This window comes from Thunnus albacares, chromosome 20 (genome assembly GCF_914725855.1).
Source record: "Thunnus albacares chromosome 20, fThuAlb1.1, whole genome shotgun sequence".
Taxonomy (NCBI): Eukaryota; Metazoa; Chordata; class Actinopteri; order Scombriformes; family Scombridae; genus Thunnus; species Thunnus albacares.
This window is the reverse complement of record NC_058125.1, coordinates 26,392,079-26,418,540: the sequence shown is the minus strand read 5'-3', so window position 1 is coordinate 26,418,540 and position 26,462 is coordinate 26,392,079. Positions and strand designations below refer to the sequence as shown.

Below are 26,462 nucleotides of genomic sequence, written 5' to 3'. Positions count from 1 at the left end.
GTGCTATTGATGGATAATATTCTCCCACAATGCAATGCATAAAACAAATTGAGGGAGCTACAAAAAATATCCCTCTGAAGAAGAGTGTCAGATGGATATATTGGATAGTTGCTTGTAATTACTGTCAAATACTATTTATATACAGTAAATCTCATACATTAATTGGAAAAGTCTGTAGATCTATTGGATAGTTGCTTTTAATTACTTTCAGATAATGTTTATATAAGGTAATGATTATTAAAATTATGTTTTTGTAAGCCATTTTCGCATGTTCCTATTTTTTTGTACAGTATCAAACCAATATTTTTACCAGGAATTTACTGTAAATAGATGAGATAATCACATATAATTAAAGCCTAAAGCTCTCAAGATAGTATTAATGGGTGTTAATGGGTGTTACAGTTTATGTTTTACATCCAGAAATTTGTGCTTTGATGGGGCAGTCTTAAGGATAAATTGGGTAATTCTATGCATTTACAAAAGAATACTATATAAAACAAGCCATTATTTAAATTAGGTACTTTTAAAGTACTTCTGCAATGTTTTTCATTTTTTTGTGCACATGTATACATTTATTTAATATTCTAATATTTTTTTTGTTTGTTTGTTTTTATTTTACAACAGTTGGACTGTAAAAATGCAGATAATGTCTACAGTAAATATCTGTATTTAAAAAAAATTCTTTGTAGAATAACTAAAGGTTTTTTTTACCGTTATTTGATGGTAAACTTTACTTTAACTTTTTTTTTACATTAAATTTAAAGTAAAAAAACAGAAAGTTGCCTTAATTTTACATTCAGTAATAGGATGTGTATTATTTGTATTTTTACAGAGAATTCAATTCAATTCAACGTAACATTCAAGACCATTAAGTAATTGAAAAACCCTGTTAAAAAACTATAATATTCCCTTATATTAATTTACAGATTACAGATTATTTATTACAGATTACCATTATTTATGGTGAATATTTTTAATAAAAATAATTTACTGTGTTTTTATGGCTTTTACACTTAATGTAGAAAAAAAAACAACTGTAAAATAGTGCAGTAAATTTCTGTGAAATAACTTCTTTTTTTTTACAGTGTACTTCTCACATGATTTTTTTTTACCTCAGTAAACTGTTTCCTAATGAGTTTATGGTTTCAATTGCTAGTATCAAGTCTTCTTCAATGCATCATGATGTTAATTTTGTAAATTATGGCTTCATTTAGAGTGAAACAGAGGATAAATCAACGTATGCTTTAGGGTGTGCCTACGTTGTAATTCACAAGTTGGTACCACAGCGACAACATTGATTACATAACATAACCATGGCATAACCCCAGCTTCACAGAGTATAAGCGTAGTTGCTGCTGTTTCACAGTTTGTTTTTCAATTCATGAAAGTTAATTGAGAACGGCCTCTTTGGTCGTGTAAACAGAGACACAGACACTCAACGACATTATGTTTCCACTCATTCAGCAAATAGTTTAATTGGTGTGGAGTAGCAGCTGTTCAGTCATTTATTAATCTTTGGGATGTAAATACAGCTCAGACACATCAGAGTGTCCAGACTGACTGATATCAAGATTTTCATCATATCACCTCAGTAGAACTCTGATGATGAAGGTAAGTTTGTGATTTTATACACCTGACTGAATTAATATTGAGTAGTAGTACTTTCAGTCAGATTCTCTTAAATAGTCTGTGGTGACAAGAGTTTCGTACAATTAACTTTTCTTTATTTTCTGTGTATTTTGCACTTTTAAAGCTTCACTCTGGGTTTCTGTTTAAGAACCCACAAAATGCCAAAATACAGTCAGTTGTTTTAACTAAATTGGAGAGTGAATCTTCCCACTGAGTTTAGTTTTAGTTCATTTTGTGTCTGCTGCTGTGTTTCTGTTCCAGCTGGTTTCAGTGGCTCTCCTCCTGCTGGCTCCAGCGTTGACCTCCTGCTTACGTCTCGTCCTCCCGCTGGACTGCAGTGACATCTATAACCATGACAACACCCGACCCAGCGGAGTGTACACCATCTATCCCATCGGAGCCACGTCTGCTGTCCAGGTACACTTCATCCTCTCTGGGACACAGTTAGAAGATGTTGGTTCAAAGATGAGTCACCATGTGAAGACAGTTCAGGTTGATTCTACTAAACCAGCAGATATAACTGGTGGAAGTCATATGACTGGTTGGATACACAGACTGTATATAAAGATGGACGTAGCAAGGTGTGATGTCACCCATTAGTTTGCAAAAAAAACTGTTTGAAGCCCAGAGTTGCAGCTTGTGTACATATGTGCTAACGTTAGCTACTTTAGCTAAATTGTGCTAACAGGGCAGGTTTCAAAATCAAGTAACATTAAACTTAGTGAAATAATCTTACAAACTGGTCCTTTAATGGAACAGTAATATCCAAAATGACCACCTGCACACTTATTAGAGGGACTGAATATAGAGACTGAGACTGAAATGACTTGAAAACAATGATTGACTCACTATTTCTAGAGAGAAGTTGAGGCTTTTTGAATGGGAGTCAGTTGGAGCAGCTAGCAGCCGTTGGGGGCACTTTAAGATACTTCAGATTCAAGACGTGGCAGCTGCTGATTGATTGAATGTAGTTTTAACTAAAGCAGCATATTTATTAATGAGAGTGTTTGTGTGTAGGTGTACTGTGACATGGACTCAGACGGAGGACGGTGGACGGTGAGTTTTGGAACTGAAGTCATCAAGTCACAGCTGAGTGTTTTTCAATATGAACACCCCCCAGGTGTTCCAGAGGAGGATGGACGGCTCGCTGAATTTCTACAGGTTCTACAGGAAGCTTTGGTTTTTATAAACACATTTAAAGGGAAACAATGTAAATGAGGCCCAGCAGATTTCAGGTGTTTATATCCCTTCAACCTTTTGCAGTTCTTGTCTACATGACATACTGTATGTTGTAATGTTACAGTAGCAGCAGCAGATGCAGTACTAGTAGTACTAGAAGTATTTGTGCAAATGGTAGTCATAGCAGTAGTACTGTATTAGTAGTGACAGTTGTAGTGTTAATAGTTATATAACATTATGTAATATGGTGTCATTAGCAGTAGTGTTGTGATCAGACACTTGTTGTTTTCTTGTGTTTCTGTAGGAGACGGCCTGGAAACTCACAACGGACAGAAGTTCTCCACCTTCGACAAAAACCAGGACTCCGACAACGCTAACTGTGCCAGACAATTCCTGGGGGCGTTCTGGTACAACGTCTGTAGACAAGCAAACTCCAATGGGATTTATCGCTGGGTGGCTGATGACACTATCTTTACTGTAGGAGTGGAGTGGGGCCCATGGAAGGGCTCTAACTACTCCCTGAAGACCATCAGCATGAAGATTCGTCCTGTGCAGTAATTCTCCAGAACGAACAAACAGCAGAATATCTGTTGATCTCTTTCTTTCTTTCTCTCTGATCTAGTCTGTAACCTCACATATACTTCAAATAAATATTTCCAGCATCAATAAAAGTCAGATGTAGAGTCGGGGTCACATTTCACATGTCTATGAGTTGTTAACAGCTCCACCAAATAGTGATTTTTCCCTCTAAACTTCTCACATGCTTTCATTTCAATAAATGTTCAAATGATCCAATATTTCAGCAAAAATCAAAGATTAAACAGTAAACAGGCCACACTGTCATTACAGTACACACACACATTAAACAGTCTGTTTCCAGACATCTTAGTGATGACGAGATAAAACGCTTAAATATTTAAATTTGAAAATGAGACATTAGACTGACAGGTTCTCTTTCAGACTCGCTCGATTCCTGGCAGCAGTAATATGTGTTCAGGGTGGGAAGACAGTGAGGGATCACAGCCAGCAGTGAACCTTCCAGATGTTCCTCCTCCAGGTGAAGCTGACAGGCAAACAAATCTTCATATGAAAAGTAACTAAAGCTGTCAAATAAATGTAGTGGAGTAGAAAGTACAATATTTCCCTCTGAAATGTAGTGGAGTGGAAGTACACAGTAGCATCACATGGAAATACTCAAATGAAATATAAGTACCTCAGTTGTACTAAAGTACAGTACTTGAGTAAATGTACACAGAGTGCAGCTACTGATTGTGTCAACACAACAACATACAGCTGATTTACAGCATTTATCTAAAGATCAAAGTTAAGCTTCATGTCACACAGCAGATATTAATATTTTTGTTTTATTAGTGTTATATATTTGCTGTGGTTTGAATATTTTAAATGTTTCTGTATTTAATTGCTTTCCTTTTTTGCAGTAACTGGGTTTTTATTGCTGTAATTGCAGTTTATATAAATTATTTGCATGCGGCTGTAATTGGACATCAGACACTTGATGAACTAATCAGTGCACCTCGATGGGCCAATGCCGTGGCTGTGAGGGAGGATCCAGTGTCCAGACAGCAGAAGATATACAGAGATAAAAGCTGCATCAAACATCCTTTAAACAATTCTTGGGTTTTGGTGATCCTTTGGTACCAAGTGCTGCTTTTTAATGTCAGAAATATTTTTCAATGCAGACTAAATACTGAATCACCATCACTGGAGTTCCTGTAGGCTAAGTACCAGAGTAATATTAACATCTTTGTTATTATCATTATGCATATACTCTACCTTAAAACGATGCACCCTAGTGCAGTGGTTCTTAACCTTTTTGGGCCAGTGCCCCCCTATCCATTATCCAGGTCCCTTACTTCCCCCCATCAATTAAAATGTAGGCTGATTGTCTCCCCTGAATATTAATGTTGATTATTAGTTTGTGTTATATCATTAAAAATGCATGTCATTGGATGCCAAATATCAGATTTGATTGAAGTGGACAATTGGAATATCATTATCATTAGTTTCCCATGCAGGGAGCAAATAAACCATGTGAATAGAAATTATATTTATGAGTTAAAAAAAAAGCAACAGTTAGAAATTTGACAGCCGGCCAAGCAAAGAGCATTCTATTAATTATTCCAACAGAAAACAGCCTACTAAGGAAAAAGTCTGATGCTACTGGAAAAAAAGAAGGATATGAATCCATAGCTGAGGTATTAGATAGAATAGCCCACTGGTAGCATTTTGTCTTGGTCTGCACCATTTTCCTGATATGATATGATTGTTGTTGTTTATTATAATGCTATGCAGTTAATTAAATAATTGGACCTGCAGCAGTCAAATAAAATATCCAGTTCAAGGGCCTGGCCCACAGCGGTTTTGGTTGGGAGGTTTGGGGTTCCTCTCCCAAGAAATTTTGATGTTATTTGACTAAAAACTATGCATTTTCACACAATTTTGGACAATTATCATTACAGTATTCATTAAGAAAATGCATCGTGTGCCATAAAAAATAATAATCAATCACCAAACATTGGTAAAACAGGCTTATAGTGAATGGATTTGAACTGTGATAGTCAGGCTGGAGCCACCAGCCAGCTGTAGGGACGACTATGGTTCAAATTTTATCGTTATCTTATCCACAAACAATTTATTTGTCCCGTTTTGCACATATCACAGATATTCAACAGACTGCATTAATGCCATCTCAGCACTTTTTATTTCCTTGTTGGAATAAAAGGAACACATCAGACTTCATGATCCAACTGATAAAGCTTTATACTGTCTGTCAATATTTGACTTTTGCTCCAGGTTTTTTATTCCAGAGTTCAGAGCTGTTGTTCTGTGATCAGATTTCCTTAAAGATCACTTCAGGTTAAAGATGAATACAGAGAGTTGAGACTGTTTGTGAATCCTTAGACCTTAAAAACTTCCTGCTGTCAGTTACATATTTGTTCTTCTTCTGGTTGGTTTCCTGGTTGAAGCTGCTGATTAATTTCACCTTCACTCATCAGCTTGATTCAGATTATTTTTTAGCATAAAAAAGAAACGTAACTAACAGTTTTCATTATGACTTTATCTGCAGGTGTTAAAATGATCTGATAACAGTAGAGATGGTCGTTATAGGGATGTGTTATGTTGCTTTGTTGACTGCATTCATGGAATGAATTTAACTCCAGAAGAAAGAAGTAAGAATATTTATCAATACTCTTATCGGTTCTTTTTCATAACCAAAGAAAAAAAAGAAAAAAAAATTAGAACACGGTTAGAATAGATTTATATTTTAAATATGACAAAATATTGTTTCTTACAACAGCAACAGTAGAATAAAGTAAAATAAATAACATTCCTGACATTAAAATAATGAGTGAAGTTTAGAAAGACTGAAGAACATGGACATCAGTCAATATCTTCATCCTGTCCTCCTCCTCCTCCCTCTGCTGCTGGTTGAGAGGAGGGACTGTTTCAGCCAGTAGCTATAAGTTTACAGGAATTTGCCAAATTTTAATAGACGTTACAAACTAAGCTAAATACAGGCACCTGCAAATACAGCAGAGGAGAGGACAGAGAAGCTAGAGCGACCATAAATGAGAGCAAAATGCAGCCCCCAACATTCTCTAGCTGCCCCCTGGGGGGTAGCACCACCCCGTGGAGAAACGCTACCCTAGTGGCTTGAAAGAAGAGTCAGATAAGACCAGTTATCTGTGACTCCATCTTATTGTCTTTCTGTGTCGGTGGGTCCTATTCTTGGTGTAAATTCTAACATTTGTATGTATATAAATCAGTATGTGTATGAGAATGTGTTGTTGCTATTATCCTAATTTGTTTGTAATGACCTGATCTGCTGACAATTGGCTTCATGGGTGTTCAATCAGTCCTTGATCATTGATTGATGCACCTGTAGAGTAACCCATATACAGGCTGATTCATCATGTATGCCTCATTTTGCACTGAGGAAAGTCCAACATGGACTGAAATGTTTGCATTGTATGGTGTTGCTGAATGAAGATGAGGAAGGATGTTGACTTGTGGCTGACTAAGCCTATCTGAGATGGGCAGGGCCTCCTACAGCAGCTATGGTTGAACGTCAGGCCTACAGGGGGTTCTAATGGGTCTTACTTCCCGTTCTTTCTCTTTTGCCTCCTCCTCTGCGATGGCCCTACAGCTGCCTCCAAAACTGGTAGAGTCTTGGAGGGTTTACAGACGCCACCTAGCCTGATCCGTAGCGATGGACCAATATTGCAATTGGCGAAGGACCTTTTGAGAGTATCTTCATAGCATTTGTGTGGATCCCCTCTGTCACTGTGGCCACTAGACAGTTCACTGTACAGGACGAGGACCTTGGGGAGGCGGTGACCATCCATGCTAAAGATGTGGCCCACACAGCCTCAATGCTGGTGAGCCCTGCTGTTTGCAGCACCTCAACATCAGTGATGTAACCACTTCAACGAATGTTGAGGATGGAGCGGAGGCACTGCTGATGGAAATGTTCAAGTACAGGACCCACGACTCAGCACCATACAGGAGGGTGGTCAGCACGATGGCATGGTACACGATGACTTTAGGTGGCTTGTCTGCTGTCCATCTCTTTGTCAATGTTGGTGTCAGAGGAGATGACATTGCCCAGGTAGCTGAACTCAACTCTAAAATCAAATATTATCTTAACTTTATGGAGCAGAGTTCTCACGATGTGGGTGGATGTCCGGTTTGGATCCAAACAAAGTCATATAAACAGAGACACAGACACTCAACGACATTATGTTTCCACTCCTTCAGTAAATAGTTTTATCGGTGTGAAGCAGCAACTGTTCAGTTATTTATTCATCTTTGGGGTATAAATACAGCTCAGACACATCAGAGCGTCCAGACTGACTGACATCAAGATTTTCATCATATCACCTCCGCAGAACTCTGATGATGAAGGTGAGTTTGTGTCTTTATACACCTGACTGAATTAATATTAATCAGTAGTTTCTGTCAGATTCTCTGAAATAGTCTGTGGTGATAGAAACAATTTACTTTGCTCTGTTTTCTCTGTATTTTGCACTTTTAAAGCTTCACTCTGTGATTCTGTGTAAGAACCCACAAAATGCCAAAATACAGTCACTTGTTTTAACTAAATTGGAGAGTGAATCTTCCACTGAGTTTAGTTTTAGTTTATTTTGTGTCTGCTGCTGTGTTTCTGTTGCAGCTGGTTTCAGTGGTTCTCCTCCTGCTGGCTCCAGTATTGACCTCCTGCTTACGTCTCGTCCTCCCGCTGGACTGCAGTGACATCTATAACCATGACAACACCCGACCCAGCGGAGTGTACACCATCTATCCCATCGGAGCCACGTCTGCTGTCCAGGTACACTTCATCCTCTCTGGGACACAGTTAGAAGATGTTGGTTCAAAGATGAGTCACCATGTGATGACAGTTCAGGTTGATTCTACTAAACCAGCAGATATAACTGGTGGAAGTCATATGACTGGTTGGATACACAGACTGTATATAAAGAAGGATGTCGCCAAGTGTGACATCAAACCAGTTTGAAGCCCAGAGTTGCAGCTTGTGTACATATGGGCTAACGTTAGCTACTTTAGCTAAATTGTGCTAACAGGGCAGGTTTCAAAATCAAGTAACAGTACTCGTGGTCAAATGAACCAACAACCCTTTTTGGTGATTTGTGTTTACTGGGCAGCATTTTATCATTATTTTATCAATTTAAGATAATTCAGATTCAAGACGTGGCAGCTGCTGATTGATTGAATGTAGTTTTAACTAAAGCATCATATTTACTAATGAGAGTGTTTGTGTGTAGGTGTACTGTGACATGGACTCAGACGGAGGACGGTGGACGGTGAGTTTTTGAACTGAAGTCATCAAGTCACAGCTGAGTGTTTTTCAGTATGAACACTTCCTGTTGGACCTTCACAATAAATCATGAGCTGTCAGAGATCTTGTGTGTTTATTGAGTTAACCCCCCCCCTCCCTCAGGTGTTCCAGAGGAGGATGGACGGCTCGGTGAACTTCTACAGGCCCTGGGATCACTACAAGAAGGGCTTTGGTATCGCTGCTGGAGAGTACTGGCTCGGTGAGAAATGAAACCAAACTAACAGTCATGTGACTTCATGAAACTGTTCATAAAAACAAACATTAAACTCTGACGTGACTTCATGTTTGTGTGTTTTCAGGTCTTGAGAATCTCTTCCATCTGACACAGAGGAAGAAGGTCGAGCTGCTGGTCGACATGGAGGACTTCAGTGGAAACAAAGTGTCTGCTCGTTACTCCTCGTTCTCCATCGAATCAGAGTCCAACGGATACAGACTGCATGTGTCTGGATTCACTGATGGAGGAGCAGGTCAGTTACTGTTAGCAGGTAGTAGTTTTGTTTTTATGATGTTTAGTTTCCACATGGAGACACTGAAGATTTCTGTCCTTATATTGGATTATTTGTTTGATTCCTTCAGCTAAAGACAGATTCACAAAGATTTTCAAGTCAGTAACAACAAATCTGTGGTCTGTTCATGTTTTATTAATTACATGGATGCTTTGGTTTATAAACACATTCAAAGGGAAACAATGTAAATGAGGCCCAGCAGGTTTCAGGTGTTTATATCCATTCAACCTTTTGCAGTTCTTGTCTACATGACATACTGTATGTTGTTATGTTACAGTAGCAGCAGCAGATGCAGTACTAGTAGTACTAGAAGTATTTGTACAAGTGGTAGCCATAGCAGTAGTACTATATTAGTAGTGAGAATTGTAGTGTTAATAGTAATATAACATTATATTGTTGGGACTACATGTGGACCACAGTTTACCACATTTTTCAAGACTCCAAGAAACCTGAGCCCTGGGGGTTCGCACCTAAAGTGTGAAGCTCCACCCATGGATCCAGGTTATCACAACTAGAGATTCAGCTCCTTGCTCTTTTTCACCTCCAGCTGCTGACGGAGCAGCTCTCAGCTCCTCCCCTCAACTGGGCATAGCTTTGCAACATAGTGAAGCATAGCACAGTTAAGCAAGAATGTTTAATTTAATCAATGTACTGCACATATATTGATTTGGCTAAGGTTATTCATTGAACTATTGTTGTGATGTCCTTGTTCATAGTCAGGTTATTGCATAGCCACACCGCTAGGTTAATGATAGCATGCTTAACACGTGTTACATCCAGTAACGAGGCCTTGCATGCAACTAACCTCTCCCTAACCTGGCACCTTGATCCTACATCAATTGGCCTTGAATAGAGAACCACACAGTTAAGAGTTTCAAAACCTAGTTTTGCAAACTTTGGTTCAAGACACCACATGGTCTGGCCTTTTATCTCTGTAGTTCCCTTTGTCAGTCATATTGTCGGTATGCCATGTGCTCAGTCACCAGGTGACTGCAGCCATCTTGCCATTGTCTTCCACACACACACACACACACACACACACACACACACACACTTGTATATAGGTACACTTACCTAGACTAGTATTGTGTGTTTTGTTAAATAAATGCTTTTGGATATACCTGTTGTCTGTTTTAATGTTGCACAAGAATGAGTTTTGCCAACATGTGTAACCTTGTGTAAAGAACTCAAAACTCCTTCAACCTTAACTAGCTATTGATATGGTAATTTAGTTTATAGTTATTAAGTTAATTATTAATCAAAGTTCCAAATTCATAGATTAGTACACTTTGAGACTGAATTGGCTATCTTTTTCCCTGAGTCCAGGGTGGTGCCTCATTATTATTAATTCTTATTGATAATTTTATTGATTTTAATAATTAATAATTATCTTGATAATCATGAATTATTGCTGATAGCCAAACTTGTAGCCACGGCCCAACAATATAGTATGGTGTCATTAGCAGTAGTGTTATGATCACACACTTGTTGTTTTCTTGTGTTTCTGTAGGAGACGGCCTGGAAACTCACAACGGACAGAAGTTCACCACCCTCGACAAAGACCAGGACTCCGACAACGCTAACTGTGCCAAACAATTCCTGGGGGCGTTCTGGTACAACGTCTGTTTCAATGCAAACCCCAATGGGGTTTATCGCTGGGGGGCTGATGGGACTGTCTATGCTGTAGGAGTGGAGTGGTACCAGTGGAAGGGTCATGACTACTCCCTGAAGACCATCAGCATGAAGATTCGTCCTGTGCAGTAATTCTCCAGAACGAACAAACAGCAGAATATCTGTTGATCTCTTTCTTTCTTTCTCTCTGATCTAGTCTGTAACCTCACAGATATTTCAAATAAATATTTCCAGCATCAATAAAAGTCAGGTGTAGAGTGTGTTTGTGAGCAGCTGCTGGGTGTAAAGTCTTGTGTCAAACAGCTGTTGGTGTAGAGAAATGATTGGACAGGCGGGGAACTTAGTGGAGGATCCAGAGGAACAAATACAGAGCAGCTTCCATCAGAAACATCACATGACATCACTGAAGTGATGAAGAACCAAATGACAGACGGAGTTGACTTGTATTGGAGCTAAAAGCAGCTTGAACTCTGCTGAAATGAACACGTTCCACCACTAGATGTCTCTGTTGTCTGTATTAGTTCCATCTAGTTGTATCCACAGACTGACTGTATATCTGAGCTTTCAGCAGGACACAAACTACACATGAACCCTCACACTGTCACACAGGGGTGGAAAATAACTGACTACATTTACTCAAGTACTGTAGAAAAAATTTTAACTACTTGTACTTTACTGGAGTATTTCCATGTGATGCTACTTTCTACATTTCAGAGGGAAATATTGTACTTTCTACTCCACTACATTTATTTGACAGCTTTAGTTACTTTTCAGATGAAGATTTGACACAATGGATAATATAACAAGCTTTTAAAATACAACACATTGTTAAAGATGAAACCAGTGGTTTCCAACCTTTTTGTCTTTTGACGTCTTACAAAAAGCAGTGTGTAGTCGGGGTCACATTTCACATGTCTATGAGTTGTTAACAGCTCCACCAAATAGTGATTTTTCCCTCTAAACTTCTCACATGCTTTCATTTCAATAAATGTTCAAATGATCCAATATTTCAGCAAAAATCAAAGATTAGAGGAAAAGTCCAAAAACTGAAAACAGATTTGTGTATCAGAACTTTGTTTTTTCTTCTTTCCTCTTCCATTAATCATCTCACCACCCCTCAGATTTATCTGCTGACCCTTTGGAGGGGCCCCAACCCCTAGGTTGGGAACCATTGGACTAAACTAGCTAACTGTATATAAAGTAGTGTAAACTAGCTCCACCTCCAGCAGCTACAACAGTAACATGCTGCTCTAACACTGATGCTTCACTATTAATAATCTAATGATGTCATATATAATAATATATCAGTCAGAGGGACCAAACCACTACTTTTACTGCAATACTTTAACTACATCAAGCTCATAATACTTATGTACTTTTACTGCAATACTTTAACTACATCAAGCTCATAATACTTATGTACTTTTACTGCAATACTTTAACTACATCAAGCTCATAATACTTATGTACTTTTACTGCAATACTTTAACTACATCAAGCTCATAATACTTATGTACTTTTACTGCAATACTTTAACTACATCAAGCTCATAATACTTATGTACTTTTACTGCAATACTTTAACTACATCAAGCTCATAATACTTATGTACTTTTACTGTAGGAGGATTTTTCATGCAGGACTTTTACTTGTAATGGAGTATTTTTACATTGTTTTTTTGGTAGTTTTACTGCAGTAAAGGATCTGAATACTTCTTCCACCATTATTAGCAAATACATATTCAATAAAGTTTTCAAGTTCTTTATGTGTGCACTCTTAATATTACTGGGTCAAAATTTACCCAGTTTGAGTCGAACTGAACTCATTGTGTGGAACACAAAATTAATTAACACAAAATAAATTACAGGTCAAAATTACAGACTGGTACTTGACAAAGTTGACCTAATCTTGCATTGGTGCCATATTGACCCAGATCAGGTAAAATTCTCACCCAAAGGAATTTGTTTTGGGGAAACAAATTCCTTTGTCTTATTTTTTTTACCATGAAATTAGAAACAATTGATTAAATATCTCAGCAGTAACAGACACAATGACACCAGTCGATTCAGCACTAAAGTCAAATAATGAAGCTCTACTTCCTTCCTCTAACATGCAGTTATTCTATTACTGTAATTACTTTGTTTTTCTCCCTTTTTCTGTTGTGTCTTTAATATATGTTTAATGTCACTCTTTCAAATTAAAATTAAAGGAAATAATAGATCACAGCTTGTTACATAAACAAAAAAACAGTTTAACAGTTCAAGACCAGCTTTAATTTGTCATAATTTATTGATTTCTTTTCAGTTTAAAGAACAATTAATTATAACTGTTTATCAGAAGAAACAGTAGCTGTTAAATTATAAATGTTCTGATTTATATACATTCACTCACACACACACACACACACACACACACACACACACACACACACACACTCACACACTCACACACACACACACACACACACACCGACAGTTTGAAACAGTTCGGTCTCTGAACTTTTGTCCATCGCAGCATCGACTCCTGAAGTTTCATCCTGAACAGTCGACTCGTCACTTCGACCACAAGCGACGTGAAAAACAAACATCTGCAAGTGAAATGTAGAAAAATAATCCAGGTTCTCTTCTTTTAGAAATATTACACCTACAAAGAAATATTTTGTCTTTTATTAAAGTCTGAAAACCTTTTTAACTTGTAAAATAAAACTGAGATTAATTTATCTGTTTCTAATTCTTTTAAGTTCTTTCAAGAGTTTTCTAGAATCGACACACAAACACATGTTTGTTTGGTTTTTAGGGAATTTTCCATGAATTAATTTCTGGGATAAAATCTGTACAAAAGAGACGCTGCACTTTGAAAAGACGCATTATGGTGCAACTTTTTCTTGTTTTAAGCAAAATAAGAAACCTAATGAAAACAAATGTTTTTCAGCGTAAACGTCAAGACGTCAAGAAAGAAAGGTTTTGTTTTTACATTTGGCGTTTGCTCGGCATGTATTAGAATCCAAAAACAGGTTTAGTTTTTATCAGATCTCACAAAAGAATCATTTTGTCTTTTATTAAAGCCTAAAAACATTGTGAACTCGTGTAAAATAAGAGCGAGTTTAATTTATCTGTATATGAATCACAGATCACTTTTTTCAGGATTTTCCAGAGATTTTTAAATTTCTGTGAACAAAAGAGACAATGCAGGATTTGTCTTTTTCTTCTTCTACACAAAATAAGTCTCAGAGGCTGAGAACAAATGTTTTATCAATTAATCAATTAGTTGTTTGTCTATAAAATGTCAGAAAATGCTGAAAAATGTCGCTCACTGGGTGCGTTCCAGTATCCAGACTACCAGACTATTTAATATGCCAGAAAAAGATGCCAAAAACACCAGAATGTCCTGCTGCATCCGGTCGTATTTTGCAGATTAATTTACTAGTTGGCAACTAATCTATGAATTGACTAATTATTACTGAAAATATTTCCATTTCAAAGAAAGAAAAGAGTCTTGGATTATTTTTCTCTGCTTTTCTGTTGCTCGGACTCTAATAATAACCCCACAAACAGGTCCGGGTTGAGTTGTAGCTGTATCCCGGCAGAGGGAGCTTCTGACCCTCCTTGGCCTCGAAGAAGGTGTAGGACAGAGTGATGGTGTCCACTCGGGCCATCCTCGGGTCCTCGTCGAACTCCGGGTCGATGTAGAAGAAGACGGGCATGTCGACCTCCTCGTGAGGGTTCAGACGCTGCTCCTCGAAGCAGAAACACTGCAGAGATAAATATTATCTTGTCATTTGTTGGGAGACACTGATGCAGAACAGCTGAGAGACGTTAGAAGAGACCATCGATTTGATTTTAGAGATTTAGAAACGTCAAAACCAGACAACAAGTTTCCTAACAGAACATTTTAAGTCCTTTTAGCACATTATTCTGTCTGTTTGTTAGGAAAGGTGAGTGTAGGTGAACGTATGTAGAACCCTAACCTTCACAATAAATCATGAGCTATCAGAGATTTTGTGTGTTTATCAAGTTTACATCCCTGTGAACCACCTGAAAAACAAAAACAATGTGTATCATAGACTGTAGTAGTATAAATAGCACACTTCAGTGTTGCATCTGTCCAGGAATGCAACACTGAAGGACTGGGATATTGCTGCAGATTGCTGATGTGTTTCATATAGGCCACTTGAGTAATAAATCTACAAGTACACAACACTACACAGACAGTGATGGGATATTATCCACATAGAATTAAGTTATTTGGGCATGTTGTCATATAAAACAAAGTAAAAATGAAACTCACTGTGTAGTTTGGAACATCAGAATCACAAGTCCAGCTCCGCTCCCAGAAATGTTGACTTGCTGCTGAAACAAGACATTATTTTAGCAACAGTACAGATGTAATAGTTAGCAAAACTGATTTCAAAACTTAATTCCTGCATCTTCAGTCCTATGCCTTTTACATTTCAATGGAATTAAATTCACTTCAGGAAAACAATTTGAGTAAAAAATATATACACAAAATAGCTTTTTGTTTGATGTTGTGATTGGATGACACGGTACCAAATACCAAAAGCAAGGGCATATAGCACAATTCAAACTGATTTGAAATGTAATGTATTTTGACAATGCTACCAAGCCAAACAAAAAGGAACTCAACTAGTGATTTGCTGGATGAAGATGGGTGAGAAAAAAAAACAAAGTCATACACCGCTGTCCAGGTGCACATGTGCCAACTCTACTGTTGCGAGCTGCTACAATAGTGTGATCGCTTGCAGTAATCACACTAATTATCAGCCTTGACTTACAGTATTACATACACACATGCTGACAGTCACACAGTTTGGACGTGGGGATGAAAGGACTGTAGTTAAGAGATATTACAGCACCGTAATGTAAAGCTGCCTGTTCCCTTTTACTCAGCATCTACTGATCACTGTCTGTCTCTCACCCCTCCTCTCCCTTTCCCTCCCTCATTTTTTGACCCACTAGTGTTCTGTTTGTTGTCTTATATGAATAGATAATGGGCAAAAAGCAAATCTCTTCATTTACATGCAATACAATTTAAACGTTAAATTAAATCCTAAAGGATTTTGGATCAAAAAGACAATCGACAAGATAGGAAACAAGAAAAACGAAACATTTCTGCAACCCTTTCTGGCTTTGTACAATTATTTGCTGTTTTACTGTGAAATAAAGTTTTACCTGTGAGGAACCTTTGTCAGAGTATCAAGGAAGGTGATAAGGGACAGACTCAGAGGCTACCAAATGAAAACAAGCAAAATCAAACTCACCTTCACACAGCTACGCTGACATCCTCTTTGGTTTCTGCGCTCTCAGACTATACAATATATATCTAAAAAACACAGCAGTAGAGTGGACAAAAGAGTCATTAAGTTTCATTCAGCGTATTCTGCTCATTCGTCATTCACCACAGTTGGATCACTCATTCAGTATACAGCAGGTTTAAATGTTTAGTGTGTTCATAATGGAGAAGGGACAAAATTGACTTTTGATTTATTTTTGTGTGTGCTATTGATGGATAATATTCTCCCACAATGCAATGCATAAAACAAATTGAGGGAGCTACAAAAAATATCCCTCTGAAGAAGAGTGTCAGATGGATATATTGGATAGTTGCTTGTAATTACTGTCAAATACTATTTATATACAGTAAATCTCATACATTAATTGGAGAAGTCTGTAGATCTATTGGATAGTTGCTTTTAATTACTTTCAGATAATGTTTATATAAGGTAATGATTATTAAAATTATGTTTTTGTAAGCCATTTTCGCATGTTCCTATTTTTTTGTACAGTATCAAACCAATATTTTTACCAGGAATTTACTGTAAATAGATGAGATAATCACATACAATTAAAGCCTAAAGCTCTCAAGATAGTATTAATGGGTGTTAATGGGTGTTACAGTTTATGTTTTACATCCAGAAATTTGTGATTTGATGGGGCAGTTTTAAGGATAAATTGGGTAATTCTATGCATTTACAAAAGAATACTATATAAAACAAGCCATTATTTAAATTAGGTACTTTTAAAGTACTTCTGCAATGTTTTTCATTTTTTTGTGCACATGTATACATGTTTTTATTTTACAACAGTTGGACTGTAAAAATGCAGATAATGTCTACAGTAAATATCTGTATTTAAAAAAAATTCTTTGTAGAATAACTAAAGGTTTTTTTTACCGTTATTTGATGGTAAACTTTACTTTAACTTTTTTTTTTACATTAAATTTAAAGTAAAAAAACAGAAAGTTGCCTTAATTTTACATTCAGTAATAGGATGTGTATTATTTGTATTTTTACAGAGAATTCAATTCAATTCAACGTAACATTCAAGACCATTAAGTAATTGAAAAACCCTGTTAAAAAACTATAATATTCCCTTATATTAATTTACAGATTACAGCCTTTATGGTGAATATTTTAATAAAAATAATTTACTGTGTTTTTATGGCTTTTACACTTAATGTAGAAAAAAAAACAACTGTAAAATAGTGCAGTAAATTTCTGTGAAATAACTTCTTTTTTTTTTACAGTGTACTTCTCACATGATTTTTTTTTACCTCAGTAAACTGTTTCCTAATGAGTTTATGGTTTCAATTGCTAGTATCAAGTCTTCTTCAATGCATCATGATGTTAATTTTGTAAATTATGGCTTCATTTAGAGTGAAACAGAGGATAAATCAACGTATGCTTTAGGGTGTGCCTACGTTGTAATTCACAAGTTGGTACCACAGCGACAACATTGATTACATAACATAACCATGGCATAACCCCAGCTTCACAGAGTATAAGCGTAGTTGCTGCTGTTTCACAGTTTGTTTTTCAATTCATGAAAGTTAATTGAGAACGGCCTCTTTGGTCGTGTAAACAGAGACACAGACACTCAACGACATTATGTTTCCACTCATTCAGCAAATAGTTTAATTGGTGTGGAGTAGCAGCTGTTCAGTCATTTATTAATCTTTGGGATGTAAATACAGCTCAGACACATCAGAGTGTCCAGACTGACTGATATCAAGATTTTCATCATATCACCTCAGTAGAACTCTGATGATGAAGGTAAGTTTGTGATTTTATACACCTGACTGAATTAATATTGAGTAGTAGTACTTTCAGTCAGATTCTCTTAAATAGTCTGTGGTGACAAGAGTTTCGTACAATTAACTTTTCTTTATTTTCTGTGTATTTTGCACTTTTAAAGCTTCACTCTGGGTTTCTGTTTAAGAACCCACAAAATGCCAAAATACAGTCAGTTGTTTTAACTAAATTGGAGAGTGAATCTTCCCACTGAGTTTAGTTTTAGTTCATTTTGTGTCTGCTGCTGTGTTTCTGTTCCAGCTGGTTTCAGTGGCTCTCCTCCTGCTGGCTCCAGCGTTGACCTCCTGCTTACGTCTCGTCCTCCCGCTGGACTGCAGTGACATCTATAACCATGACAACACCCGACCCAGCGGAGTGTACACCATCTATCCCATCGGAGCCACGTCTGCTGTCCAGGTACACTTCATCCTCTCTGGGACACAGTTAGAAGATGTTGGTTCAAAGATGAGTCACCATGTGAAGACAGTTCAGGTTGATTCTACTAAACCAGCAGATATAACTGGTGGAAGTCATATGACTGGTTGGATACACAGACTGTATATAAAGATGGACGTAGCAAGGTGTGATGTCACCCATTAGTTTGCAAAAAAAACTGTTTGAAGCCCAGAGTTGCAGCTTGTGTACATATGTGCTAACGTTAGCTACTTTAGCTAAATTGTGCTAACAGGGCAGGTTTCAAAATCAAGTAACATTAAACTTAGTGAAATAATCTTACAAACTGGTCCTTTAATGGAACAGTAATATCCAAAATGACCACCTGCACACTTATTAGAGGGACTGAATATAGAGACTGAGACTGAAATGACTTGAAAACAATGATTGACTCACTATTTCTAGAGAGAAGTTGAGGCTTTTTGAATGGGAGTCAGTTGGAGCAGCTGACTCCCATTCAAAGCCGTTGGGGGCACTTTAAGATACTTCAGATTCAAGACGTGGCAGCTGCTGATTGATTGAATGTAGTTTTAACTAAAGCAGCATATTTATTAATGAGAGTGTTTGTGTGTAGGTGTACTGTGACATGGACTCAGACGGAGGACGGTGGACGGTGAGTTTTGGAACTGAAGTCATCAAGTCACAGCTGAGTGTTTTTCAATATGAACACTTCCTGTTGGACCTTCACAATAAATCATGAGCTGTCAGAGATCTTGTGTGTTTATTCCCCCCCCCCAGGTGTTCCAGAGGAGGATGGACGGCTTGCTGAACTTCTACAGGTTCTACAGGAAGCTTTGGTTTTTATAAACACATTTAAAGGGAAACAATGTAAATGAGGCCCAGCAGATTTCAGGTGTTTATATCCCTTCAACCTTTTGCAGTTCTTGTCTACATGACATACTGTATGTTGTAATGTTACAGTAGCAGCAGCAGATGCAGTACTAGTAGTACTAGAAGTATTTGTGCAAATGGTAGTCATAGCAGTAGTACTGTATTAGTAGTGACAGTCGTAGTGTTAATAGTTATATAACATTATGTAATATGGTGTCATTAGCAGTAGTGTTGTGATCAGACACTTGTTGTTTTCTTGTGTTTCTGTAGGAGACGGCCTGGAAACTCACAACGGACAGAAGTTCTCCACCTTCGACAAAAACCAGGACTCCGACAACGCTAACTGTGCCAGACAATTCCTGGGGGCGTTCTGGTACAACGTCTGTAGACAAGCAAACTCCAATGGGATTTATCGCTGGGTGGCTGATGACACTATCTTTACTGTAGGAGTGGAGTGGGGCCCATGGAAGGGCTCTAACTACTCCCTGAAGACCATCAGCATGAAGATTCGTCCTGTGCAGTAATTCTCCAGAACGAACAAACAGCAGAATATCTGTTGATCTCTTTCTTTCTTTCTCTCTGATCTAGTCTGTAACCTCACATATACTTCAAATAAATATTTCCAGCATCAATAAAAGTCAGATGTAGAGTCGGGGTCACATTTCACATGTCTATGAGTTGTTAACAGCTCCACCAAATAGTGATTTTTCCCTCTAAACTTCTCACATGCTTTCATTTCAATAAATGTTCAAATGATCCAATATTTCAGCAAAAATCAAAGATTAGAGAAAAAGTCCAAAAACTGAAAACAACACAACGCAGATTGTAAACAGGCCACACTGTCATTACAGTACACACACACATTAAACAGTCTGTTTCCAGACATCTTAGTGATGACGAGATAAAACGCTTAAATATTTAAATTTGAAAATGAGACATTAGACTGACAGGTTCTCTTTCAGACTCGCTCGACTCCTGGCAGCAGTAATGTGTGTTCAGGGTGGGAAGACAGTGAGGGATCACAGCCAGCAGTGAACCTTCCAGATGTTCCTCCTCCAGGTGAAGCTGACAGGCAAACAAATCTTCATATGAAAAGTAACTAAAGCTGTCAAATAAATGTAGTGGAGTAGAAAGTACAATATTTCCCTCTGAAATGTAGTGGAGTGGAAGTACACAGTAGCATCACATGGAAATACTCAAATGAAATATAAGTACCTCAGTTGTACTTAAGTACAGTACTTGAGTAAATGTATACAGAGTGCAGCTACTGATTGTGTCAACACAACAACATACAGCTGATTTACAGCATTTATCTAAAGATCAAAGTTAAGCTTCATGTCATACAGCAGATATTAATATTTTTGTTTTATTAGTGTTATATATTTGCTGTGGTTTGAATATTTTAAATGTTTCTGTATTTAATTGCTTTCCTTTTTTGCAGTAACTGGGTTTTTATTGCTGTAATTGCAGTTTATATAAATTATTTGCATGCGGCTGTAATTGGACATCAGACACTTGATGAACTAATCAGTGCACCTCGATGGGCCAATGCCGTGGCTGTGAGGGAGGATCCAGTGTCCAGACAGCAGAAGATATACAGAGATAAAAGCTGCATCAAACATCCTTTAAACAATTCTTGGGTTTTGGTGATCCTTTGGTACCAAATGCTGCTTTTTAATGTCAGAAATATTTTTCAATGCAGACTAAATACTGAATCACCATCACTGGAGTTCCTGTAGGCTAAGTACCAGAGTAATATTAACATCTTTGTTATTATCATTATGCATATACTCTACCTTAAAACGATGCACCCTAGTGCAGTGGTTCTTAACCTTTTTGGGCCAGTGCCCCCCTATCCATTATCCAGGTCCCTTACTGCCCCCCATCAATTAAAATGTAGGCTGATTGTCTCCCCTGAATATTAATGTTGATTATTAGTTTGTGTTATATCATTAAAAATGCATGTCATTGGATGCCAAATATCAGATTTGATTGAAGTGGACAATTGGAATATCATTATCATTAGTTTCCCATGCAGGGAGCAAATAAACCATGTGAATAGAAATTATATTTATGAGTTAAAAAAAAAGCAACAGTTAGAAATTTGACAGCCGGCCAAGCAAAGAGCATTCTATTAATTATTCCAACAGAAAACAGCCTACTAAGGAAAAAGTCTGATGCTACTGGAAAAAAAGAAGGATATGAATCCATAGCTGAGGTATTAGATAGAATAGCCTACTGGTAGCATTTTGTCTTGGTCTGCACCATTTTCCTGATATGATATGATTGTTGTTGTTTATTATAATGCTATGCAGTTAATTAAATAATTGGACCTGCAGCAGTCAAATAAAATATCCAGTTCAAGGGCCTGGCCCACAGCGGTTTTGGTTGGGAGGTTTGGGGTTCCTCTCCCAAGAAATTTTGATGTTATTTGACTAAAAACTATGCATTTTCACACAATTTTGGACAATTATCATTACAGTATTCATTAAGAAAATGCATCGTGTGCCATAAAAAATAATAATCAATCACCAAACATTGGTAAAACAGGCTTATAGTGAATGGATTTGAACTGTGATAGTCAGGCTGGAGCCACCAGCCAGCTGTAGGGACAACTATGGTTCAAATTTTATCGTTATCTTATCCACAAACAATTTATTTGTCCCGTTTTGCACATATCACAGATATTCAACAGACTGCATTAATGCCATCTCAGCACTTTTTATTTCCTTGTTGGAATAAAAGGAACACATCAGACTTCATGATCCAACTGATAAAGCTTTATACTGTCTGTCAATATTTGACTTTTGTTCCAGGTTTTTTATTCCAGAGTTCAGAGCTGCTGTTCTGTGATCAGATTTCCGTAAAGAACACTTCAGGTTAAAGATGAATACAGAGAGTTGAGACTGTTTGTGAATCCTTAGACCTTAAAAATGTCCTGCTGTCAGTTACATGTTTGTCTTTCTTCTGGTTGGTTTCCTGGTTGAAGCTGTTGATTAATTTCACCTTCACTCATCAGCTTGATTCAGATTATTTTTTAGCATAAAAAGTAACGTAACTAACAGTTTTCATTATGACTTTATCTGCAGGTGTTAAAATGATCTGATAACAGTAGAGACAGTCGTTATAGTGATGAGTTATGTTGCTTTGTTGACTGTGTTAGTGGGATGAACTTAACTCCAGAAGAAAGAAATGAGAATATTTATCAATACTCTTATCGGTTCTTTTTCATTACTAAAGAATTTGAGGTTTTTGAATTATTATTTGAAAAATAATAATAAATTCAGAACAGGATTAGAAGAGCTTTATATTCTAAATATGACAAAATATCATTTCTTACAACAGCAACAGTAGAATAAAGTAAAATAAATAACATTCCTGACATTAAAATAATGAGTGAAGTTTAGAAAGACTGAAGAACATGGACATCAGTCAATATCTTCATCCTGTCCTCCTCCTCCTCCCTCTGCTGCTGGTTGAGAGGAGGGACTGTTTCAGCCAGTAGCTATAAGTTTACAGGAATTTGCCAAATTTTAATAGACATTACAAACTAAGCTAAATACAGACACCTGCAAATACAGCAGAGGAGAGGACAGAGAAGCTAGAGCGACCATAAATGAGAGCAAAATGCAGCCCCCAACATTCTCTAGCTGCCCCCTGGGGGATAGCACCACCCCGTTGAGAAACGCTACCCTAGTGGCTTGAATGAAGAGTCAGATAAGACCAGTTATCTGTGACTCCATCTTATTGTCTTTCTGTGTCGGTGGGTCCTATTCTTGGTGTAAATTCTAACATTTGTATGTATATAAATCAGTATGTGTATGAGAATGTGTTGTTGCTATTATCCTAATTTGTTTGTAATGACCTGATCTACTGACAATTGGCTTCATGGGTGTTCAATCAGTCCTTGATCGTTGATTGATGCACCTGTAGAGTAACCTACATACAGGCTGATTCATCATGTATGCCTCATTTTGCACTGAGGAAAGTCCAACATGGACTGAAATGTTTGCACTGTATGGTGTTGCTGAATGAAGATGAGGAAGGATGTTGACTTGTGGCTGACTAAGCCTATCTGAGATGGGCAGGGCCTCCTACAGCAGCTATGGTTGAACGTCAGGCCTACAGGGGGTTCTAATGGGTCTTACTTCCCGTTCTTTCTCTTTTGCCTCCTCCTCTGGGATGGCCCTGCGGCTTGCTCCAAAGCTGATAGAGGCTAGGAGGGTTTACTGACGCCACTTAGACTGATCTGTAGCAATGGACCAATATTGCAATTGGCGAAGGACCTTTTGAGAGTATCTTTATAGCATTTGTGTGGATCCTTTCTGTCACTGTGGCCACTAGACAGTTCACTGTACAGGACGAGGACCTTTAGGAGGTGGTTACCATCCATGCTAAAGATGTGGCCCACACAGCCTCAATGCTGGTGAGCCCTGCTGTTTACAGCACCTCTACATCAGTGATGTAACCACTTCAACGAATGTTGAGGATGGAGCGGAGGCACTGCTGATGGAAATGTTCAAGTACAGGACCCACGACTCAGCACCATACAGGAGGGTGGTCAGCACGATGGCATGGTACACGATGACTTTAGGTGGCTTGTCTGCTGTCCATCTCTTTGTCAATGTTGGTGTCAGAGGAGATGACATTGCCCAGGTAGCTGAACTCAACTCTAAAATCAAATATTATCTTAACTTAATGGAGCAGAGTTCTCACGATGTGGGTGGATGTCTGGTTTGGATCCAAACAAAGTCATATAAACAGAGACACAGACACTCAACGACATTATGTTTCCACTCCTTCAGCAAATAGTTTCGGAGCCACGTCTGCTGTCCAGGTACACTTCATCCTCTCTGGGACTCAGTTAGAAGATGTTGGTTCAAAGATGAGTCACCATGTGAAGACAGTTCAAGTTGATTCTACTAAACCAGCAGATATAAGTGGAGGTAGTCGTGTTACTGGTTGGATACACAGACTGTATATAAAGATGGACGTGGCAAGGTGTGACATCACCCATTAGTTTGCCTTGAAACCAGTTTGAAGCCCAGAGTTGCAGCTTGTGTACATATGGGCTAACGTTAGCTACTTTAGCTAAATTGTGCTAAGGTTTCATAATAAAGTAACAATATTTTTGGTCAACTGACTCACTCAACCTCTCTTTGACCTTATGAACCAACACATTTTTCATAAGACTTTCTTTTTGCTAATTTGTGTTTATTGGGCAGCATTTTTGATATACACTCCAGATAGTAAATATATTTTTCTTCCAAACCTAGGATAAGAAAGATCAGTGCTCCTCACCATGGGCGTCTGGTTATGTTTTAAAATGGAGGAGAAAACTCTGAAGGATACACAATTGAGAGGGGTCCCCCTACCCCTCCCCCCTATAAAGAAAAGTTATTTGTAATTTAAAACCACCTAACCTCTTGAATGCATCACAAACAGTATGTATTGAGTGCATCAGGAAAGGAAATGATTGTTGGAATAATGTTTTTATCATTATTTTATCAATTTAAGATACTTCAGCCTCAAGACGTGGCAGCTGCTGATTGATTGAATGTAGTTTTAACTAAAGCATCATATTTACTAATGAGTGTGTTTGTGTGTAGGTGTACTGTGACATGGACTCAGACGGAGGACGTTGGACGGTGAGTGTTTGAACTGAAGTCATCAAGTCACAGCTGAGTGTTTTTCAGTATGAACACTTCCTGTTGGACCTTCACAATAAATCATGAGCTGTCAGAGATCTTGTGTTTATCGAGTTAACCCTCCCTCCCCCAGGTGTTCCAGAGGAGGATGGATGGCTCGGTGAACTTCTACAGGCCCTGGGATCACTACAAGGAGGGCTTTGGTATCGCTGCTGGAGAGTACTGGCTCGGTGAGAAATGAAACCAAACTAACAGTCATGTGACTTCATGAAACTGTTCATAAAAACAAACATTAAACTCTGACGTGACTTCATGTTTGTGTGTTTTCAGGTCTTGAGAGTCTCTTCCATCTGACTCTGAGGAAAAAATACGAGCTGCTGGTCGACATGGAGGACTTCAGTGGAAACAAAGCGTCTGCTCGTTACTCCTCGTTCTCCATCGATCCAGAGTCCGATGGATACACACTGCATGTGTCTGGATTCACTGATGGAGGAGCAGGTCAGTTACTGTTAGCAGGTAGTAGTTTTGTTTTTATGATGTTTAGTTTCCACATGGAGACACTGAAGATTTCTGTCCTTATATTGGATTATTTGTTTGATTCTTTCAGCTAAAGACAGATTCACAAAGATTTTCAAGTCAGTAACAACAAATCTGTGGTCTGTTCATGTTTTATTAATTACATGGAAGCTTTGGTTTTTATAAACACATTTAAAGGTAAACAATGTAAATGAGGCCCAGCAGGTTTCAGGTGTTTATATCCCTTCAACCTTTTGCAGTTCTTGTCTACATGACATACTGTATGTTGTTATGTTACAGTAGCAGCAGCAGATGCAGTACTAGTAGCACTAGAAGTATTTGTACAAGTGGTAACCATAGCAGTAGTACTGTATTAGTAGTGACAGTTGTAGTGTTAATAGTTATATAACATTATATAATATGGTGTCATTAGCAGTAGTGTTGTGATCATACACTTGTTGTTTTCTTGTGTTTCTGTAGGAGACTCCCTGAGTTATCACAACGGACAGAAGTTCACCACCTTCGACAAAGACCAGGACTCCAGCAGCAGTAACTGTGCCAAACTCCGCCTGGGGGCGTTCTGGTACAGCGACTGTCACAATGCAAACCCCAACGGGGTTTATCGCTGGGGGGCTGATGACACTGTGACTTATGTAGGAGTGGAGTGGTACCAGTGGAAGGGTCATGACTACTCCCTGAAGACCATCAGCATGAAGATTCGTCCTGTGCAGTAATTCTCCAGAACAAACAATCAGCAGAATATCTGTTGATCTCTTTCTTTCTCTCTGATCTAGTCTGTAACTTCACATATACTTCAAATAAATATTTCCAGCATCAATAAAAGTCAGGTGTAGAGTGTGTTTGTGAGCAGCTGCTGGGTGTAAAGTCTTGTGTCAAACAGCTGTTGGTGTAGAGAAATGATTGGACAGGTGGGGAACTTAGTGGAGGATCCAGAGGAACAAATACAGAGCAGCTTCCATCAGGAACATCACATGACATCACTGAAGTGATGACGAACCAAATGACAGATGGAGTTGACTTGTATTGGAGCTAAAAGCAGCTTGAACTCTGTTGAAATGAACATGTTCCACCACTAGATGTCTC

At 38.0% G+C, this 26,462-nt stretch overlaps 2 protein-coding genes across 6 annotated transcripts; both read left to right on the top strand.

The window, feature by feature from the left end:
- The first annotated feature begins 1,533 nt into the window (after nucleotides 1-1,533).
- Nucleotides 1,534-19,831, top strand: LOC122971136 (microfibril-associated glycoprotein 4-like). Of its 3 annotated transcripts, none has more exons than XM_044337666.1 (6): nucleotides 1,534-1,611; nucleotides 8,003-8,158; nucleotides 8,613-8,651; nucleotides 8,789-8,885; nucleotides 8,986-9,153; nucleotides 19,465-19,831. In XM_044337666.1, exons 1-6 carry the CDS (start codon nucleotides 1,603-1,605, stop codon nucleotides 19,716-19,718), a joined length of 723 nt encoding a protein of 240 aa, XP_044193601.1. In that variant the 5' UTR covers nucleotides 1,534-1,602; the 3' UTR covers nucleotides 19,719-19,831. The 3 variants fall into 3 exon arrangements, with proteins under 3 accessions (XP_044193601.1, XP_044193599.1, XP_044193600.1); XM_044337664.1 differs by lacking the exon at nucleotides 19,465-19,831 and adding an exon at nucleotides 10,703-11,069; XM_044337665.1 differs by lacking the exons at nucleotides 1,534-1,611; nucleotides 19,465-19,831 and adding exons at nucleotides 7,647-7,734; nucleotides 10,703-11,069.
- LOC122971139 (microfibril-associated glycoprotein 4-like) lies at nucleotides 17,788-26,130 on the top strand. 3 transcript variants are annotated; one of them, XM_044337670.1, is made up of 6 exons: nucleotides 17,788-17,892; nucleotides 18,172-18,327; nucleotides 24,804-24,842; nucleotides 24,976-25,072; nucleotides 25,173-25,340; nucleotides 25,839-26,130. In XM_044337670.1, exons 1-6 carry the CDS (start codon nucleotides 17,884-17,886, stop codon nucleotides 26,090-26,092), a joined length of 723 nt encoding a protein of 240 aa, XP_044193605.1. In that variant the 5' UTR covers nucleotides 17,788-17,883; the 3' UTR covers nucleotides 26,093-26,130. The 3 variants fall into 3 exon arrangements, 2 of the variants coding, with proteins under 2 accessions (XP_044193605.1, XP_044193606.1); XM_044337671.1 differs by lacking the exons at nucleotides 17,788-17,892; nucleotides 18,172-18,327 and adding an exon at nucleotides 24,015-24,031; XR_006399410.1 differs by lacking the exons at nucleotides 17,788-17,892; nucleotides 24,804-24,842; nucleotides 24,976-25,072; nucleotides 25,173-25,340; nucleotides 25,839-26,130 and adding exons at nucleotides 18,938-18,976; nucleotides 19,102-19,126 and having other exon boundaries at nucleotides 18,240-18,327.
- The last annotated feature ends 332 nt before the right edge of the window (nucleotides 26,131-26,462 follow it).

Excerpts from the sequence above, each read along its gene's own strand:
- LOC122971139 (XM_044337670.1), top strand. Across the intron at positions 18,328-24,803 it reads GAGCCACGTCTGCTGTCCAG|GTGTACTGTGACATGGACTC; the intron begins GTACACTTCATC and ends GTTTGTGTGTAG. Across the intron at positions 25,073-25,172 it reads TGCTGGAGAGTACTGGCTCG|GTCTTGAGAGTCTCTTCCAT; the intron begins GTGAGAAATGAA and ends GTGTGTTTTCAG.
- LOC122971136 (XM_044337666.1), top strand. Across the intron at positions 8,652-8,788 it reads CAGACGGAGGACGGTGGACG|GTGTTCCAGAGGAGGATGGA; the intron begins GTGAGTTTTTGA and ends CCCCTCCCTCAG. Across the intron at positions 9,154-19,464 it reads ATTCACTGATGGAGGAGCAG|GAGACGGCCTGGAAACTCAC; the intron begins GTCAGTTACTGT and ends GTGTTTCTGTAG.